At 36.5% G+C, this 20,064-nt stretch overlaps 1 protein-coding gene across 1 annotated transcript in view; it reads left to right on the top strand.

The window, feature by feature from the left end:
• Window positions 1-5,264: 5,264 nt before the first annotated feature.
• LOC108682683 (homeobox protein vab-7) overlaps window positions 5,265-20,064 on the top strand; it is a 53,126-nt gene continuing 38,326 nt past the window's right edge. Inside the window, exons 1-4 of the mRNA XM_047882616.1 lie at window positions 5,265-5,355; window positions 5,968-6,190; window positions 7,729-7,882; window positions 17,462-17,668. Coding sequence (XP_047738572.1) covers window positions 5,265-5,355; window positions 5,968-6,190; window positions 7,729-7,882; window positions 17,462-17,668 — 675 coding nt within the window. The remainder of the gene's footprint in view (window positions 5,356-5,967; window positions 6,191-7,728; window positions 7,883-17,461; window positions 17,669-20,064) is intronic.

Consider the following 20,064-nt stretch of genomic DNA (forward strand, 5'->3'; position numbering starts at 1 on the left):
GCTCCGCTTGATAAAGATTGTTTTTTTTTTATTTTTACAGTCACAGAAGGTGAAAAATGTTTCTGTAAAAAGCATTCTTCGCCCTCTGTGTTGTTCAAAGTATTGTCCTAAAGCTGGAAGACGTTTCCTTTTTTGACATGATAGCTTCCAAAATTTCCTTTAAATTTTAAACATTTCCATTATTATTCATCATTACTTTTATTGGAAAGAGTCAGTGTTCTCAATATACTATAATTATCATTGAGCATATAATTAAATACACTTCAATATTCAGTTATCGCTTCTGCTGAAATGCTTCAATTGCCATGCCAGCGCTGTGCGGTCTAGAGCACGACTAACAGCATTAATATACTTAATCACATATTTAAAAATGAATGAATCTTAATCATATGAATGCGTTGCATTCCGGAATATCTTTGGCCATGCAAAGATTGGCAGCGGGCCAATCACGATCGCACTGATGGAAGACAAACACCATCGGGTCCTGGCCCGAGAAATCTGCCGCGAGTCAACAAATGCAGACTGGCTCAAACAGATAATTTTCTGCCCACTGATTCTGTGGATGATTACATGAACCAAAACGTGGAAAATTGAAACTGATCTTGAGCAAACGAGATCAAATATTTTTATTTTAGTTTGATTCGTTCGTAGATTGTTAGTACGTGCTGACATTGTCTCCTCGAGTGAGTGAAACTTGAACATGAAATTTCATTGTATTAGACTTTTATTTTAATTCATTTCTAACGAAATTGTTGATGCTTTATCTTTTGGACTAGATAAGCACAATTCCTTAAACTGCGTACAAAAAAAAAACAAGAAAGAAAAAACGAAACTAGTTATTCTTTTCTATCACTTTCATTACAAATAGTCACTGATTTGAATTGAATTTTATTTTCTCAATCAAACTGCGGTAATAGTTTCAAGATTCGAAAATCATAGCCAATACGCTCATCACTAACTGAACAAAGGCCTTTTCCGAAACTTCCTGCCTATTTTTTTCCGGGAAATTTTATTAAGGTTAATGCTACCGGCAGACGCGGTGGGCTTATTAAGTTTTCTCTCCACTCTGCGTTCTCTAAAATTCAATCCAGTCGCTCTTTCCTAACTTGATCAAATGGAGGAGGTTTTGGAGGCCTACAGCGGCGCACTTTCTTTCTATGATGAACTTTAGTCAATTTTCGAATTTCATTTGCGAGGTTTGCGCCGCTCGAGGGCAAGCAGCCGAATATCGTCCAAAAGCAAGACCAGAAATGTCACCCATAAAATCTGATCACTTGTGAAACTTATGTGAAAAGTTCCAGAAAAAGATCTACTACTTTGGAGCCTTAACATTCTTTACTCACAGGAGTTGCTTTTTGTTATGAATGTCTATTCCATCACACATTTGTGTTCGATAAAGAGTTTATGATAAAAAACACATGATAAAGGATAGTTAATTTTAAAATAGAATTAATATTACAAATTAGAATAATAAGAACAGTATTATAAATTCGTCGAGGCTGAACTTTCAAATTCAAATCACATCGCTCTATTGTACACTGCCGAACTGTCAAAGACCCATTGCACATCGCTCCATTGTACAGACGAACATTTAGATACCCAAAGCACATCACTCTCTTAGAATAGAATAGAATAGAAGTGTCGGCGTTGAAGACATAGGCCCATGGCCTGTTGCCGATTCTTGAACTTTTCGTGACTTGATTCACAAGGGATCCGGCCTTTGGAACCCGATCTTTCCGTAACTGACGATTAACAGCCTAACTTTGAAATGCCCGAAGCACAGTGCAGCTGGACTTTATTATACTACCTTAAGCACATGCATCACCCACTGCACAACAGAGCTTTCAAGTACCGAATGCATATTGCTTCTGTAAAGATATCTCCGCTGTACATTTCACAGCGAAGTTTTCAAGCCCTCTTGGCACTTCACCTCACTGGTATACAATGCGTATCTCAGAGTTCACTCACTGCTTAGCTCTGTTGTAGCGCCTGTCAAACATCGGCGGCTCGTCTCGAGTTAGCGGTGTATGCGCGACCTTTGTTCTCTTAACATATAAAACATCAACAAACTCTTGGATTTTCAAACAACTCTTGAGAATTCAAACTGTTTATTAATTTGGCTACCTGCACATTTCAGTATTTACGTTTTAATTTATGCCATTCGCATACAGTGCAATATTTTGTGAGTAATGCCATTCTCGTATTAGCCACAATTTTTGCCACGATATTAGCCACAATTTTTGCGTACAATAGATCTTGTGGCATTATTTCTAGCATATTGTTTATATTTTTCATTTAAACTTATGCTGGAAAAATCTTATTTTAGTGTGTTAAACATCACTTTTTGAAAGAGATGTAGATACCCGAACTCTTTAAATCTTGCTTTGTGAGTCCGTCATAAAATAGTAGTGTTGCTTGATCATTTAAACCCATGCGTACCAAAAACGATACTATTGCGATCGCTTTTTCCGTTACTACTATAAGTATAACAGAAATAGCAATATAATTATTCATTCAAAAAATATTATCGGAACTGGCATATAAACTGAGAATTTTTCAGCTTTAATGCTTCACAGTCCTTCCCGTAAATATTTACTTACATTAGCAGCTGGAATTTCCTATCTGAAGTTTCTGATTCATAACTCACATCAGTGAGGTTGTCCGCCAAATTGTTCCGTAACTGCGGATGCGCAGTGATCCGTTTCTTGACCTCGCCTGGTGCAACGGACGTAAGTTTTTGCTATTGATCTCGTTTATTGATTTTGTAGCATTTCTTAGCTCGCACCAACGGGCGGAAAGAAAGCAAACATAGTTTTATAATACACTGAATTTTATCTCACTGAATTATCAATCAATTATTTTTAACCCTTATATTAATTTTGCATTTATTCCATATACATCAATTATTTATTTTCGAATAGGGTTCTTTCATTTGACACGTTTTGTTAGTTTGAGAAGTGGCACTAGTTTTTTAACTTAATCATCGACATTATTTTCCGAGTAATTAATGGCTTGTATAACTAACATAGCCTGCAGTTTTAAAAAAGTTATTTTTTTAAAGTTGATAACAAATAATGAATTCGATTAACTTTCATGCGGAAAATCTCGAAAAAGAAGAACAGATGCCAAATGATGTTGCGGAATGTAATAATAGTTTTCCAAATCGAGTTTTTTGAAGTAGCGTATTGCTTAAAATTATATACTGATTAAATAATATTACTTATATCCACTCTTTGCATTATCTTCGCACCGTTGATATTAAAATTTCAGTTAAATGCAGTCATATATATATTTCGAGCAAGATTTCTTCTGAAAGACAAGAATTTATTTTTTTTAACTTCTTATTAGTCAGAGGATTGCCACAAATTCAATATAAAAAAATCTATTTTCATAGTTAAGATTTCTATATTTAGAATAATATATAACTTTTTCGGAGTTAGATATTTAGAGGAGGCACACTGTCCAGATTTTTTATGATTATTCCACCCAATTCATGCCCCTGCAATTGCCTTGATGAGGATCGATGAATAATGACCGTTGCTGATGATATCGTATCGCATCATCAGGATGCGATACTTTGTCAAGTGGTTTGGTAGCGTAGAAATATCTTTTTATAAATGAATGGCATATGAACATATACCGCAATATACAAATACTGCAAGTTTTTATATTAGAGGGTAGAATTGCACATTAAAACGGAAGTTTGCAAAATATGAGCATTTACAAGGTCATGTAACAGATTTTTACACCTCTTATAGGCTTTCTGGAACTTCTAATATTCTTTGACGAGCTGCTAAGGCAGGATATAAAACAGATGATCCTATGCTTTCTAGATGGGAAGCAATAATAAGTTGCACACAAAAATATATAAGAAAAAGGTACAACGGATTTAACGGTGGCAATAACATGGTTAACGTGGCGTGCACACGTGGCTCTCGCAAGTGGCGGCCAAGTGGCTACATCGATTAATCGTGCGCTGCGTGATTGCAGTTACGGTGATTGCGTGATTGCAGCTCCTACTCGTACTGATCACATCGTCTCATTATGCACGCTTCGCTGATCATGCGCACGCTCGTGATTGTTGTGATTGCTTCTTGCACTCCCGCGCCAGGGAGGTGACTATATTTATAATAAAGTATATATGATATTATTTCACGATTCGATTTTATAATCGCAGCACAATTGATCGCTCGGTTATTAGTTCATGGCAATAATTGGCTTCCTTTTACTAAACAAGCTTAAGATAGAAGAATGTTTAAGGCGAAAGATTGTTTAGTGCTCTCAGTACCAATATTAAGGTAATGCAAGTAAATAGCGTAATGAATTTAATATTTTATTTTTCAATAATCCAGTCATTGAGAAGTTCTGGTTTAAAGTAGCCTTGTTACTCGAAATTATTACTTTGCTTTGCGATGATGAACTAGCAATACTTCGAACGGCTTTCCTCCTAAGAGACCATGCTTAACTAATGTATGGGAATTAATTGGCCACCGATATTTCGACCAAGATTATGACCATGGCAGAGACATGGAACGGCCGCGATCGAAGTCTGCGTCAGGAGATCATGGGAACCTCGGCGGCCATCGACCGCTTGGCGTGCGTCGGCCGTTACCTGCCTCTGTAATGGGCGCTGCAACGTGCACTAAATGAGCAACGTTGTCGAGCCTTGATTAAAAACGGAAGCAAGTGGCGGCCAAGTGGCTACATCGATTAATCGTGCGCTGCGTGATTGCAGTTACGGTGATTGCGTGATTGCCGCTCCTACTCGTACTGATCACATCGTCTCATTATGCACGCTTCGCTGATCATGCGCACGCTCGTGATTGTTGTGATTGCTTCTTGCACTCCCCTGTCAGGGAGGTGATTATAATATTTATAATAAAGTATATATGATATTATTTCACGATTCGATTTTATAATCGCAGCACAATTGATCGCTCGGTTATTAGTTCATGGCAATAATTGGCTTCCTTTTACTAAACAAGCTTAAGATAGAAGAATGTTTAAGGCGAAAGATTGTTTAGTGCTCTCAGTACCAATATTAAGGTAATGCAAGTAAATAGCGTAATGAATTTAATATTTTATTTTTCAATAATCCAGTCATTGAGAAGTTCTGGTTTAAAGTAGCCTTGTTACTCGAAATTATTACTTTGCTTTGCGATGATGAACTAGCAATACTTCGAACGGCTTTCCTCCTAAGAGACCATGCTTAACTAATGTATGGGAATTAATTGGCCACCGATATTTCGACCAAGATTATGACCATGGCAGAGACATGGAACGGCCGCGATCGAAGTCTGCGTCAGGAGATCATGGGAACCTCGGCGGCCATCGACCGCTTGGCGTGCGTCGGCCGTTACCTGCCTCTGTAATGGGCGCTGCAACGTGCACTAAATGAGCAACGTTGTCGAGCCTTGATTAAAAACGGATGTTCGTTGATGATATTTTGCGAGAAGTGTAGGTAGTCTCGATGTAGGAGTGTGTGGCAGGGTTGTTGTGGAGCCTTGATTAAAAACGGATGTTCGTTGATGATGTTGTGCGAGAAGTGTAGGTAGTCTCGATGTAGGAGTGTGGTAGGGTTATTGTTGTCGAGCCTTGATTAAAAACGGATGTTCGTTGATGATGTATTGCGAGAAGTGTAGGTAGTCTCGATATAGGAGTGTGGTAGGGTTATTGTTGTTGAGCCTTGATTAAAAAATATTGATGGTTGATGATATTTTAAAAGAAATGTAGGTAGTTTCAACGCAGAATTGGGTCGTATAATAAATATTGGTAAATTTATCTTGTGTGAAGGTTTGAATCGAGTAATTGTTGTGTGCTTCGAAAATCAAAGGAATCGCGAAAAAGGCGCCGCAAGAAAAAATTTCAACCCCAAATTATCATATTTATTCTGGGAATTTTGCATATATATTTATTCAGAACATATATTTAAAGATTTTATTTATGGCTTTATCTTCCCACGTGCAGGGGAAGGCCTGCCGGACACCGCTGACGATACCCCAGATACGGTTGGGGAAGAAGCCAGTGCTGCCGACCCTCAGCCCCAAAATAAGGGGAACTGCAGAGGAGTAAACAGCAAAACGGGAGGAGCAGGCAAAATTGCTAGAAAGAACGGAAAAGTGAACAAACCTGAGGGGAAACAAGTGCGGATACGGACTGTAATGACGGAGCGTCAAATCAACACCCTCAAGTGAGTGAAAATAAATTTTCAAGTTATTTGAAAAATTATCATTGAGTTATTTTATTGCTAATTTGTTTATGTGATGAAGGAATCCTTAGTGCATGGACGAATATGGAAAGGCAAAGAGTAAATAAGGACATAGCATACACAAATAGCTTCTAATAGGAGTGACTTCTTACATTGGAAAGCAAATAAGAAAATATTGAAAGAAAATATTGAAAATACTCAATATTGCAGGGAGTATTTTGTTCGTAGCGCGGTGATTTAACTAGGAATAAGAATTCAGTGGTGAATTGGGCGTCCAGAGAAAATTTCATGTATAGAAAATCATATTTATCATTGCAATTCATTCATGTCCTTTTACATAATACATTTTACTGATAAATTCTTCGGAGTGACACACAGAGAAATGAGCGCTACTGTCCAAATAGCAATGCGCATCTGGCTATGTGTGTGTCATCCTAATCCAAATGGGCTCGCCAAAAGAGCAGTTCAGTGCCACCCACAAATAGTGTGTTAATTACTACTTGGACAATATGAAACTTATTTTTCTGGGTGCTGGGCTAAAATCCGAGAAAAGACACGCGTTTATCAGCGCGTGAAGCAGGAGCCGATGATTGGACGTGACTTGTAAAACATGGCTGAAGAATTGCGAGGGCAGCCGTGAGGGAAAGGCTCGTCCGCTTGGAAAGAGGATCTCAGGCTGATTTGATATTTCTTGCTTGATTTTTTTCACGTGGAGAAAGTGATGTTTTTTGTGTATTTGAAAAAGTGAAGCAGGAGCCGTGAAGCAGGAGCCGTGAAGCAGAAGCCGTGAAGCAGGAGCCGTGAAGCAAGAGCCGTGAAGCAGAAGCCGTGAAGCAAGAGCCGATGATTGGACATGACTTGTAAAACATGGCTGAAGAATTGCGAGGGCAGCCGTGAGGGGAAGGCTCGTCCGCGTGGAAAGAGGATCTCAGGCTGATTTGATATTTCTTGCTTGATTTTTTTACGTGGAAAAAGTGATGTTTTTTGTGTATTTGAAAAGTATTTGAGTGAATTATTTTTCTAAGAGGTATATTTATGGGTTCGCTTCTTAATACAATGCAAGAAAATTGAAGAAAATAAAAATATAGTATTATTTAACAGATAATTTTTATTCAACGGCAATAATATGATAGCAGAATTTCATTAGAAGTACCATTTTTGATTGGTTAATTATTGCTGTTTGTGTCGATATTTAAAGATATAAGATTTATACACGTAACTAAATGTATACAGTTATTGATAGAAACTGAAGCTTCTTGTTTTTTTCTCTATCAAGTGATTCACGGAAAGCAATAAAAAATAATACTACAACTTAGAATAAAAATTGCTTACAGTTCCAAAACTCACTTCAAATGTTTTACAACAAATCTCAAAGCAAATAAGCTGTAACAAGAAACAAAAAAGTTATGTGAATAGGTTTAGTTGCACAGCTTGAACAAATAAGGTGTAACAATAAACAAAAAAGCTAAGTGAATATCTTAAATTTCACTGATTGAAACTAATAAATTTTTTGTCACAAGGTCCAGCTACGAAATGAACGACCGTCCAGACGCGCTACAGAAGGAGCGTCTGATCGACGTTACCGGCCTCACCCACCGCGTCATCAGAGTCTGGTTCCAGAACAAGAGATGTAAGGAGAAGAAGAGAAGGATTAAGATGCAAGAAGACATGCAGGTAATTGCTATATTATTAGGCTATAATGTTTATAAAGGCAGCAATGTGTTGAGGGCTTTTTCAATGTTTGCTTGTCAGCTCTCATGGCGGTTTGCCGCATGCCTCGGGCGTCTGGATTTTTCGTTCGCTCATGGAAGCTTCTGGTGATATTAAAAAAATTAAAATTTTCATTTCATGAGACTTCTATATATTAAGAGTTTGAATTCATGACTCAAATAATTAATGTTTTACCGAGGCATTTAATTCAAGCATGAAGAATTCCTGAAAAAAATGTAATGACTTTAGGTGCCATTTTTCAAGTCATCAACAAATCAAAAAAATATTGACCCATAAATCAATTTATATACTTAAATCAATATAAAATAAACAAATATCTCGGCTTGTACTCTGTGTGTGTTCCAAGAAATTTCATGAACTGTACGCTGGTAATGCATTTGTGTGCAGCGGTTTTAAAGACTCATAATAATTTTACGGCTATATCCATTCAAATTCAAACACCATCATTGAGGCCTTGTCTCTGAAATACTATAATCTTTCTTGAAGATTTAGATTTAGAGCTTCGACTGTAAGAGTATATATGTACTGCGTCGCGTTTAAATGTCCGCCGACTTGAAAGTGCTTTGGCAACATCACTTTTGTCCTACCTCATCACTTCACTAACATCTCAATCATCTTGCCCACGTGACCAGGCTAACAGTAGCAGCCTACATTCAAATTTCAGGTTGTTTGTGCATATCATTACCGGTATAAGTAGTCTAATCGTATTCGATTAGACCATAAATCACTCGCAATATGGAGGGTTTGTAATGGAAATGCTCTTGTTTATACCGAACCAATAACAGCTTTGATAATAAACGACTGCACTTATTCCGGAACCCCCACGGTTTAAAGGTCCTTAAAATAAAGTCTTTGGGCAAAATCCTGTATACCATTTGTTTTTGCTATGATATTAAAGGTTTCATTTGTTTATAATTTAGTTAGAATTAGTTAAATTTTGCGTGATTTTATCACATCTGCTGTGAAGGTTATTACATAATCTGTTATTTTTTGGGTCGGGAACATCTTTATACTTGGAACTGGTCAGTAAGTTTACACGTTGGAAGTATGCAAAGGTTGATATCATGTATACTACTTTACACATCACACTCCACGGATGACGAAAGTAAACATGCGCAATTTTAGCAATATTTATCTATGTAAACATTAGGTGCATCAAGATAAAATTGGCAGGGCAACTGCACTTAGGAAGTTACTTATCTACTTATCTCATATTAGTGTTACTCTTCACATTTCGCTGACCACTGTACACATTTCAGAGACTATTCTTCACATATTAGTGACTTTTCCTCACATATTGGTGACTAATCTTCAGCTATAAATGTTACACTTCCCATACTAGTCTTATTTACTACTCTTCACATATTATTGACCACTCTTCACATATTATTTACCACTCTTCACATATTATTAACCACTCTTCACATATTATTTACCACTCTTCACATATTATTTACCACACTTCACATACTATTGACCACTCTTCACATATTATTGATCACTCTTCACATATTATTGACCACGCTTCACATATTATTGACCACTCTTCACATATTATTGACCCTCATCGCATATTATTGACCACTCATCGCATATTATTTACCACTCTTCACATATTATTGCACACACTTCACATATTATTGACCACTTTTCACATATTATTGACCACTCTTCACATATTATTTACCACTCTTCACATATTATTGACCACTCTTCACATAATATTTACCACTCTTCACATATTATTGACCACTCTTCACATATTATTGCCCACTCTTAACATATTATTGACCACTCTTCACATATTATTGACCACTCATCGCATATTATTTACCACTCTTCACATATTATTTTCCACTCTTCACATATTATTTACCACTTATCACATATTATTGATCACTCTTCACATATTATTGACCACTCTTCACATACTATTAACTAATAATACTATTACATACTATTACAGCTTTGCTTCACATATTATTGACATAAGTAAAGAGAACGTATACAAGAAAACTGTCATTTGTGGCATCGCCAGCCTCGCTGCACACTCAGGACTGAACAACGTCTGGGGTCTGAATAAATAATGGACCTTGCAGGGGTGACTATGATGTCTTATAACGTAAATCTGGAAGCCCTGTAAAACCAATACATCAATCAANTGATGTCTTATAACGTAAATCTGGAAGCCCTCTAAAAACCAATATATCAATCAATATTTGCAGGTTATTACGGTTAGTGGAATTTTAAGTTGATAATTTCATGTTGTATTATTTTAGAGCAGAAATGCTCGTATGCTTATTATTAAAAGCTCCGATCGTTTCCCCTTGCTTAAAAAACGATAACGTGATCATATATAGAAAAATTTGCATGATCATATACATTAAAATTATTACATCATTCAATATTTACAAGGTAGGGAGGTTAGGTATTATTCAGTCGAATCCATTCCAGCGAAATGCTCATTTTATAAAAAACGTGACCTGCATTTCTTGTTGCATCACAAACATTAACAAGTAAATTCATTCACATGCTTTCATATATACTTTTTATTTATACTTTTTTATGAAGAATGCAATGTATTTACTGTGTAGCCTGAGGCTGCGATGTGTGCTTAAGGCAAGCACGTTCGATTGGACGAAATTGCAGGCGTGTTTGTTCGATGATTGCGAGCCCGGCGCCATATAATAAGTCCAAGTCTTGAGTAAAGAACGCAAGGGACAAATCAAAATTAATAATAATAATGCTGGGCACTTGATTTCTTGGGCGATGAAAAGTCGTCGGTGGAATTAGTAATAATAATAATAATAATAATAATAATAATGCTGGGTACTTTATTTCTTGGGCGATGAAAAGTCGTCGGTGGAATTAATAATAATAATAATAATAATAATAATAATGCTGGGAACTTGATTTCTTGGGCGATGGAAAGTCGTTGGTGGAAAGAGTATTGGATTTATTGGGAATTTTGTTCGAGTAAAATGCATTTGGTTGCTGGTTATAGACTTCCGTTCTAGAGCGATAGTTTCTCAGTGTAAGTTTAAAAAACGAATTTTAGAAATGAATAATAATTGCTGGCCTATTTTTATCTTTTATTTGGTAAATGATTCGGTGAATCTAAATTCATTCATCACATTAAGTTTGTTTTAGAAATTGCTGCTGAAATATTCTGTTATAAATTAAGAAAGAGAAAAAAAATCCTGAGTTCGCGTTGCCCAAATAGCTATTTAAAAATAGAATAGCTAGAATTAAAATAATAACAAACGACGTATAACTTAAAGAATGGCACTAGAGATGAGTAAAGTGAAGATATAGAGAGGGAGAGCGGGGGGAAGCGTGGGGATGAGGAGGGGGGTGTAGGGGACGTGGGGGAATGGGGTTTATGTTCTCTGTCCATTAGCGAGAGCCTCCACTGCGGACAGCCTTATTCATGCTGATGTTGTTGATGTTGTAGATGTTGCTGTTGTTGCTGATGATGTTGCTGATGTTGTCGATGTTGTTGCTGATGTTGCTGTTGTTGATGTTGTTGATGTTGTTGTTGAATTGTTAATGCCCAACTTGAACGCATGGTAAAGTTTACAGCAAAGTTTAAAGCGAAGTTTACGAAGAAGTTGTTAAGGGTAAAGCTAAGTAGAGTTTGCGGATGGAGATTCTAACTTTTTCTACGCTTTTTGTGAATAAATGAAGATGAATGTTGCGTTCATAGAATGATTAGTTGTGAATAAAATTAACTGGAGGTATTGCAAATGGATTAACTATTGATTTATCTCCAAGAAAATTTTACAAGACAATCTTAAATGTCCGAGAAAATTTTATTATATTACAATTTAACAGACTTTCCCACGCACTCAAAAGATATAGAAGCTCTTGATAAAGTTACAGGACTCGTGCGCGAGCTGTTAGACCATCTCACCTCAGGCACCATGCATGACATTATTCAAGTGGCATCAACATCAATGTGTTCATCAACATCAATGTGTTGATTGTGATGCCGGTCATTATTATCAACGAGTCGATTATCTTCAGGAGCACCGATAACCAATTTTTGATAGGTTATAACCGCCCTTTGACACGCCAGTCGCTTTGATCAAGCGGACTTGTGAACCTACCGCCGACACCGGCAGCTTTTGAAGCCAAATGTACGTGATAATAATTACGCGATAACATTGCTTTCCCATACAAGGGCATCAGAGACAGCTTTGTAATTTTTAGCAGTTATTTGTACACTAATATTTCGAATTGAAATATTAGTGTACTAAATATTAGTGTATTGGTGTAGTTTCTATTTAAACGAATTTTAATTTTTTTAAATTTGTTCATTGTCAACAAAGAAGAAAAGTGTATTTTAATTTCATTTGAGAAAATAGCATTCTTAGGTTCAGTAGATTTATTTTAATGGTTAAGTCTTAAAAAACATAGCGATTTCTCTGTTGATACTAAAATATATTTAGATGAATCAATGCATTCGGCAGCATTCCTCTGTGAGCTATCCTCTGGAAGACATTTGTTGATTAGAATTAATCAATTTATTCAAATATTAGCTTCATAGCCTGAGATCAGAATATAATCAATAACATTAATCAGTATGCAATTGCTACAAAAAATATGTATCGCTTGTATATAATCTTGCCTGTGGATGCATCGATAATTAATGAAAAGTAATCAATCGTTCGATGCGATTATGAATCCGTACGTGAAATTTCCACGCTAGTGTCATTTCTGATGTCATTTTCATCGTATCTCTTTTCTGTGAAATATTTTCCGTTTTCACTACATTGCAACTTGTTATAACTAAATTTCAGCCTAAAATATTAATTTATTTCACAATATATTATTATATCAACTTCTGATATTAATGATATCAATATACTAGTAGACCATTCCTTTAGTCACCTTCTTTATAATGTATTTCTTCTAAAAACACCAACAATTTATATGAATTTCGTAGCACAACGTGAGTACCTTCATTACTTCGCTTGAATGTCAAGGCAATATTTGCCAGGTCATAGTTACGTGCCACTAGGATGCACTGAGACAAATTATTGGGTCATACTGCGCTTATATTGACACACTTTCTTATCCACGACCCGAGTAGAGAGAGTGGCCGCTACACTGGCAGGCACTTTTTCGGACCAAACTGGGTCTGAATGACACAGAAAAGGTCCTTCTGGGCCCTTTTGTCGTCGGATCATGGTCCAAAGGATTTTGGTCCAAATGATCATGGTCCAAAGGATCAAGGTCCAAAATGCGTCGTCGTTATTTTGACCATGATCCTCTGATATATTTGAGTGTTACCCGGCGTGCATAAGTCACATTATACACTGGGCTTGTTTACAGTGGCCAGCGCTGCTGTTCTATAGTCATTGTGACGTGACCGCGTGTCAACACCGCCTTTAGATTTATTAGGCGTCATATTTTGGCACTGGACTTCAGTGGCTACACCTAGAGAAATTAATGAGCCTTTGTCCAAATTTAGTAGGCGGCACGGTGGCTCTGGGCTTCAGTGGCTGCACCCAAAGAAATTAATGAGTCTTTGTCCAAATTTACTAGGCGTGATGGTAGCTCTGAGCTTCAGTGGCTGCGCCCAGAGAAATTAATGAGTCTTTGTCCAAATTTAGTAGGCGTATCGGTGGTACTGAACTTCAGTGGCTGCACCTAGAGAAATTAATGAGTCTTTGTCCAAATTTAGTAGGCGTATCGGTGGCTCTGAGCTTCAGTGGCTGCACCCAGAGAAATTAATGAGTCTTTGTCCAAGTTTAGTAGGCGTCACGGTGGCACTGAACTTTAGTGGCTGCACACACAGAGAAATTAATGAGTCTTTGTCCAAATTTAGTAGGCGAAAAGGCGGTACTGGACTTCAGTGGCTACACCCAGAGAAATTAATGAGTCTTTGTCAAAGTTTAGTAGGCGTGGTGGTGGTACTGAACTTCAGTGGCTGCACCCAGAGAAATTAGTGAGTCTTTGTCCAAATTTATTAGGCGTCGCGGTGGTACTGAACTTCAGTGGCTGCACCTAGAGAAATTAATGAGTCTTTGTCCACATTTAGTAGGCGTACAGTGGCACTGGACTTCAGTAGCTACACCCAGAGAAATTAATGAGTCTTTGTCTAAATTTAGCAGGCGTGGTAGGCGTGGTAGGCGTGGTGGTGGCACTGGACTTCAGTGGCTACACCTAGAGAAATTAATGAGTCTTTGTCCAAATTTAGTCGGCGTGACGGTGGCACTGGACTTCAGTGGCTGCACCTAGAGAAATTATTGAGTCTTTGTCCAAATTTAGTAGGCGTATCGGAGGCACTGGGCTTCAGTGGCTGCACCCAGAAAAACGAATGAGTCTTTGTCCAAATTTACTTCGGGTGCCGGTGGCACTGACTGCGCCCAGAGAAATTAATGAGTCTTTGTCCAAATTTACTAGGCGTAGCAGTGGCACTGGGCTTCAGTGGCTGCACCTAAAGAAATGACTGAGTCTTTGTCCAAAATGCGATGCTTTTTTTTCATCGTAGGTGATCATTCTGACCAAGATAAAGGGCGTTTCTGTGCTACGTAACGCAAGTGTGTCACTATTTACACGCATGACCTAAATTATATTTCTGAGTGTAAACGATGGATCCCACCACACATCTGATGTTGAAGTTACTTTAAATAAACGTTATTTTTAACGAAAACAGGTGTAATTAAGGTTGTTGCAACGTTATTTGGCTGGAGAAGATGCATTTAAAAGGTGGAAACGATTAGTCCATGCAAGAATGTTGTCAAAATGGTTTAATAGGACGTATTCCTAATTACGACATAATCTAAAACTAATATTTTAACTCAGATATTACAGTACTCCGATTTATTGTTATATTTCTTTACAAAATTCAAAGATTTGCGGACGTTTTTTACTAAGTATACATTAACAGGACATTCGCCTGCCATACAAACATTATGCTTCGTTCGTAGTTGCATATTTTTTTAATATTTCGGAAATATATGCGATCATGAATTGATCAACGAAGTAATAGTGCTAGTGATTCAGTCTAGGCTTAACTTTTTGTTACAATAAAATGGCTGATAATATGCCACTGGATATGAGTTTAGATAACTAATTTATTCAATTAAAATTAATTAATCAAGACAATATATAAAGCAAGCAATAGCTGAAGAAATTTTTCTTAAATTTCACATTCCTCAATCCATCTTCGCTCTACATCAAGAGTCTGCTTAAGCCAAACGTAATATATTTTTATTAGCTTAAATTAAATTATGATGAGAAAATTTGATGTGAAAATTACAGAGAAAAAATTACACAGAATTGCAATGCAGTTTTTGCACAAGTGTGGGTCATTTTGAAAAATTATTACATAGTATTTTGCTCATCAAAAGGACGCGTCAGTTCTGCGTCTGATCCCTGCTCGTGCTGTGGGGAAGAGAGTGTGTCTATTTAGACAATGTGACCCAGTAATTCTTCTGAGTGTCTAAGACAACTTAATTATGATTAGCATAAACTTGATTGAGTCCACGNAAGGCCACAGCCGTGGCCATAAAGCCATAAAACAGGGCGGCCTTCAGCCATCGTCACACTCAAATAAATGAATGGGTCACAATGGCCAAATAGTGACTCACTTCTAGCACGTAGCACAGATACGCCTATTATATATACCATATGTAGTGCTACCATAAGTACACTACCATATGTAGGGTACATATATACCATATGTAATGCTGTGTAGAGCTTCAGCCATCGTCACACTCAAATAAATGGATGAGTCACAATGTCTAAATAGTGACTCACTTCTAGCACGTAGCACAGATACGCATATTTTCCGGGCTAAACTGGGTCAAGGTGACTCACACACGGCCAAGAAATGCATCGGTATTTAGACAAGATATTATTTACCTTAGTGGTCGATTACGTTTTCATCTAATTTTTATTTTCATCTAATTTCTTTTATATATTAGTGAGTGATTTATTTCTTCATTTTTATTCAAGGGATTTAATTTATTTTAGTTTTTTATATAATGCAAAATAAATGTTTTTTTTCAATTTAGCATCAATGCATAGAGATAATAGTGCTAATTTTGTAATTAAAAATTGTATTTACATTATACTACAAGAAAACTTACAACAGATTCTTTCTTGAGGTTGGAAAGTCACAAATTTCATTCGCTTGACGTTTTTTTTTTTTTGCTTTTAAATTCTTATGGTTTAAATTCTAGTTTAAGTTATGATTTAAGTAGACTAGTGATATATATTTATGTTTCGTGCTGCCGTAACTGAAGCTCGGAACAGGTATACTGCGGACTCTGGAAAACGGAAATACCAAACAGTCCGGAGTGTAGGGCTATCCGCTGATAAGGCTGGAGCCACGGCGCCTAGCTTGCATCATACCAACTTCATCATTAGCCTACATCGTTTGGAATGCTCACTATCATCATTAGCCTTCATCATTTAAAATGTTAACTATGATCATTAGCCTTCTTCATTTGAAATGTTAGCTTTCATCATTAGCCTTAATCATTTGGAATGCTCACTATCATCATTTGGAATGCTCACTATCATCATTAGCCTTTATCATTTAAAATGTTCACTATCATCATTAGCTTCCACTATTTAAAATGTTCACTATCATCATTAGCCTCCAGAATTTGAAATGTTCAGTATCATCATCAACCTTCTTCATTTTGAAAGTTCACTATGATCATTAGCCTTCATCATTTGGAATATTCACTATCATCATAAGCCCTCACCGTTTGGAATGTTCACTATCATCATTAGCCTTCATCATTGGGAATGTTAACTATCATCATTACCCTTCATCATTTAAAATGTTAACTATCTTCATTAGCCTTCATCATTTAAAATGTTAACTATCATCATTAGCCTTTATCATTTAAAATGTTAACTATCATCATTAGCCTTCATCATTTAAAATGTTAACTATCATCATTAGCCTTTATCATTTAAAATGTTAACTATCATCATTAGCCTTTATCATTTAAAATGTTAACTATCATCATTAGCCTTTATCATTTAAAATGTTCACTATCATCATTAGCCTTCATCATTTGGAATGCTCACTATCAAAATTAGCCTTTATCATTTAAAATGTTAACTATCATCATTAGCCTCCATAATTTGAAATGTTCAGTATCATCATTAGCTTTCATCGTTTGGAATGCTCACTATAATCATTAGCCTTCTTCATTTAAAATGTTAGCTTTCATCATTAGCCTTCATCTTTTGGAATGTTAACTTTCATCATTAGCCTTCATCATTTGGAATTGTTCACTATCATCATTAGCCTTCATCATTTGAAAAATTAATTTGCATCATCAGCCTTTATAATTTCAAATGTTAATTTTCATCATTAGCCTTCATCATTTCAAATGTTAATTTTCATCATCAGCCTTCATCATTTGGAATGTTCACGATTGTGCACATTGTTCATTCGATAAAAGACATAATACAAGTGACAATTAAATCCCGTGTTTTCTTCTATTGTAGACATCAGTTGCTTAATAATGCCTCTAATTCCCCACACAGAAGTCGATGATGTCGTTTTATTCCTCGATGCGGGGGGTGCCGATGGTGGCCCAGGCCCCCTCATCCCTCGAGGCCCCCCTCCCCATCAACGTTGATGTCCTCACGTCCAGCTGGGCCCAGCACGGGGCCCAGCACGGGGGCGGCTATGGGGCCCAGGAAGGACTGGGTCATTTCGACCCACATTCACCTCAGCGCGTCATGGGTACCGTGAGTTACAATAACTTATCTCAATTATGAATATAACTAATTGTAATTATAAATTACATATAATTACAATTAATTATAAATTAAAAAATAATTGCATAAATAATTGTAGGATAATTGGCGGGCACGACTCGTTAAGAAATAATTCTAACATTACTCAAGAAATAATTAGTCATTTTAGAAACTCGTACCAGCGCTTTATGGGCCCGTGAGTTTTACAAACATAGTTTTGGATATGATTCGATATTTTACTACCACCAGCCATCTCGTTAGCATTTAGTAAAGCTAACTAAACGTAAAAAATGATTCATTATTTTAGACACTCGCCCCCAAGCCCCAGTGCCATACGGGCATCGTAAGCGATATAAATAAAATTCAAGAAATTAGCCTATTTTTTTAATGGGAGAACCACCTAAGCATACCACGTCATAAGCTTATAGCATGGCAGCGCATATTTACTTCAACGTTTAATCAACTTAAGCTACTTCGAGACAAAATGAATTTGTTTATCAAAATATTAATAATTGATTTCTCACTATACAAAGTTCTGTATACCGAAAATTATTTTTTAGACAAAATATAACGGAGCAGGATTTACCTGAGCGGGACTTGTTAGTTTAGTATCAGCCACTCCACTCCTCTGGAGCTCTCAGCGAGATCCTGTCTTAACTGAAGCATCTCAGGAGGATCTAAACATGATCGAACCCTTCCTTGAGACAATCCTATCCTCTTCCTTGAGACAATCCTATCCTCTTCCTTGAGACAATCCTGTTCTCTTCCTTGAGACAATCCTATCCTTTTCCTTGAGACAATCCTGTTCTCTTCCTTGAGACAATCCTATCCTTTTCCTTGAGACAATCCTATCCTCTTCCAAGCCCCTCTCGAGACCAAGCATCGCGCTTGATACGTCACCCATGCACGCAGAGAAATGGACGAGACTTTGTCAAAATAGTGATACAGTATTTCCATTATGTCATTATTTCCTTCCTCTTTAGACCCTGTTTGGGCCTAAGTAGGAAGAATTTGTTTTACACGTAGTAAGTGAGTCATTAATTGGACAATATGATCCCTACATTATTCTGAGTACATGCACGCTGATGTCTAACTGCAGTGAAAAATACGAAAGCAATCTAGGAAATGCGGAAGCCCAAATGTAATTTGAATTCCTGGCACTGGACCGAAAAACGAAATTCGAAATTTGTTTTATGAATATAATTCTTAATTGAAGACGCACTTTCTTCTGACCTGCAGGAGCCCAACTTGCTGATGTATACTTGCTGATGTATACTTGCTGATGTATACTTGCTGATGTATAATTCTGGTGCCTTTAACACCAATAAAATATTCATTCCAGCAATAATCGATATTCATTCCAATACTCCAGCCACATTTATTCAGTTTTGGAATAAAATATTCTTTCCAATCCAAAAATCTCCCAAAATTTCAGTCCAGTATTTTCCTAGAAGACTTCAATATTTCCATTCAATACATAACAGATATATTTAGAATCTAAAAGGTTTCATTGAGAAATGTTAGGGTCAGAGATTTATTTGAAATTTAATTTATTTTTCACGTATCCGGTAAATATTAATTGGATTTAATAAAATGTCATTACTGATTAACGGAAGCATCTTATTTTATAGTTAAGCGGATTTACTAATAGTTAAGTCATTTATTGCAATAGAATTTTTGATAATTTTTATTACATTAGACATTTTGACTTAGGATAACAAGTTCAAATTAAAATCTTTCTATCGCATATGTTTGAACGCAAAATATTATAATATTACGAGAACATTTAGATAAAATAATGCACAATGAAATAAATGAAGGTAATACAGCACACAAGCTAACATTTGTTCGGTATTGCAAAATTGAATTACTGGATTCATGAAACAAATGTTTCCACGTTATAAGGAAATGTTTAGCATGTTATGGAAACATCGCTAACATCTTTGTGACACCGCCAATCTGGAGGTTTTCCCTCAGTTTCCCGCTGGCTAGCGGAAGACCTCCCCTAGAGCTGGCAGGGGTGACGTGAAAAGGACTCAAGGAATAGAGCATTGGATTCCCCTTTAGATATACCACTGATAAATTGATATACTACTGATAAATTATATCAATAGGAATAATCCCTTGATGAATAATCCCTGATGATGTTAGCCCCGGTCCACAGCCCTGCGTTTAGAGATCTGTAATAATTATTTCACAATTAAATGGATTCTCTATTAATTTAAATGTTGGAATCCCCATTACATTTGCTACATATAAATGATGTCAACACTAATTATTCTTGATAATGTTAAACTCGGCACTGCGTTCAGAAACAAGGTATAATTAACATTTCAATCAAAGTCTCTTCCAGTTTTTACTTCTGAATAATTACAGAAAATAATTTG

The sequence above is a fragment of the Hyalella azteca genome, unplaced genomic scaffold (genome assembly GCF_000764305.2).
Source record: "Hyalella azteca isolate HAZT.00-mixed unplaced genomic scaffold, Hazt_2.0.2 contig10900, whole genome shotgun sequence".
NCBI classification, from domain to species: domain Eukaryota; kingdom Metazoa; phylum Arthropoda; class Malacostraca; order Amphipoda; family Hyalellidae; genus Hyalella; species Hyalella azteca.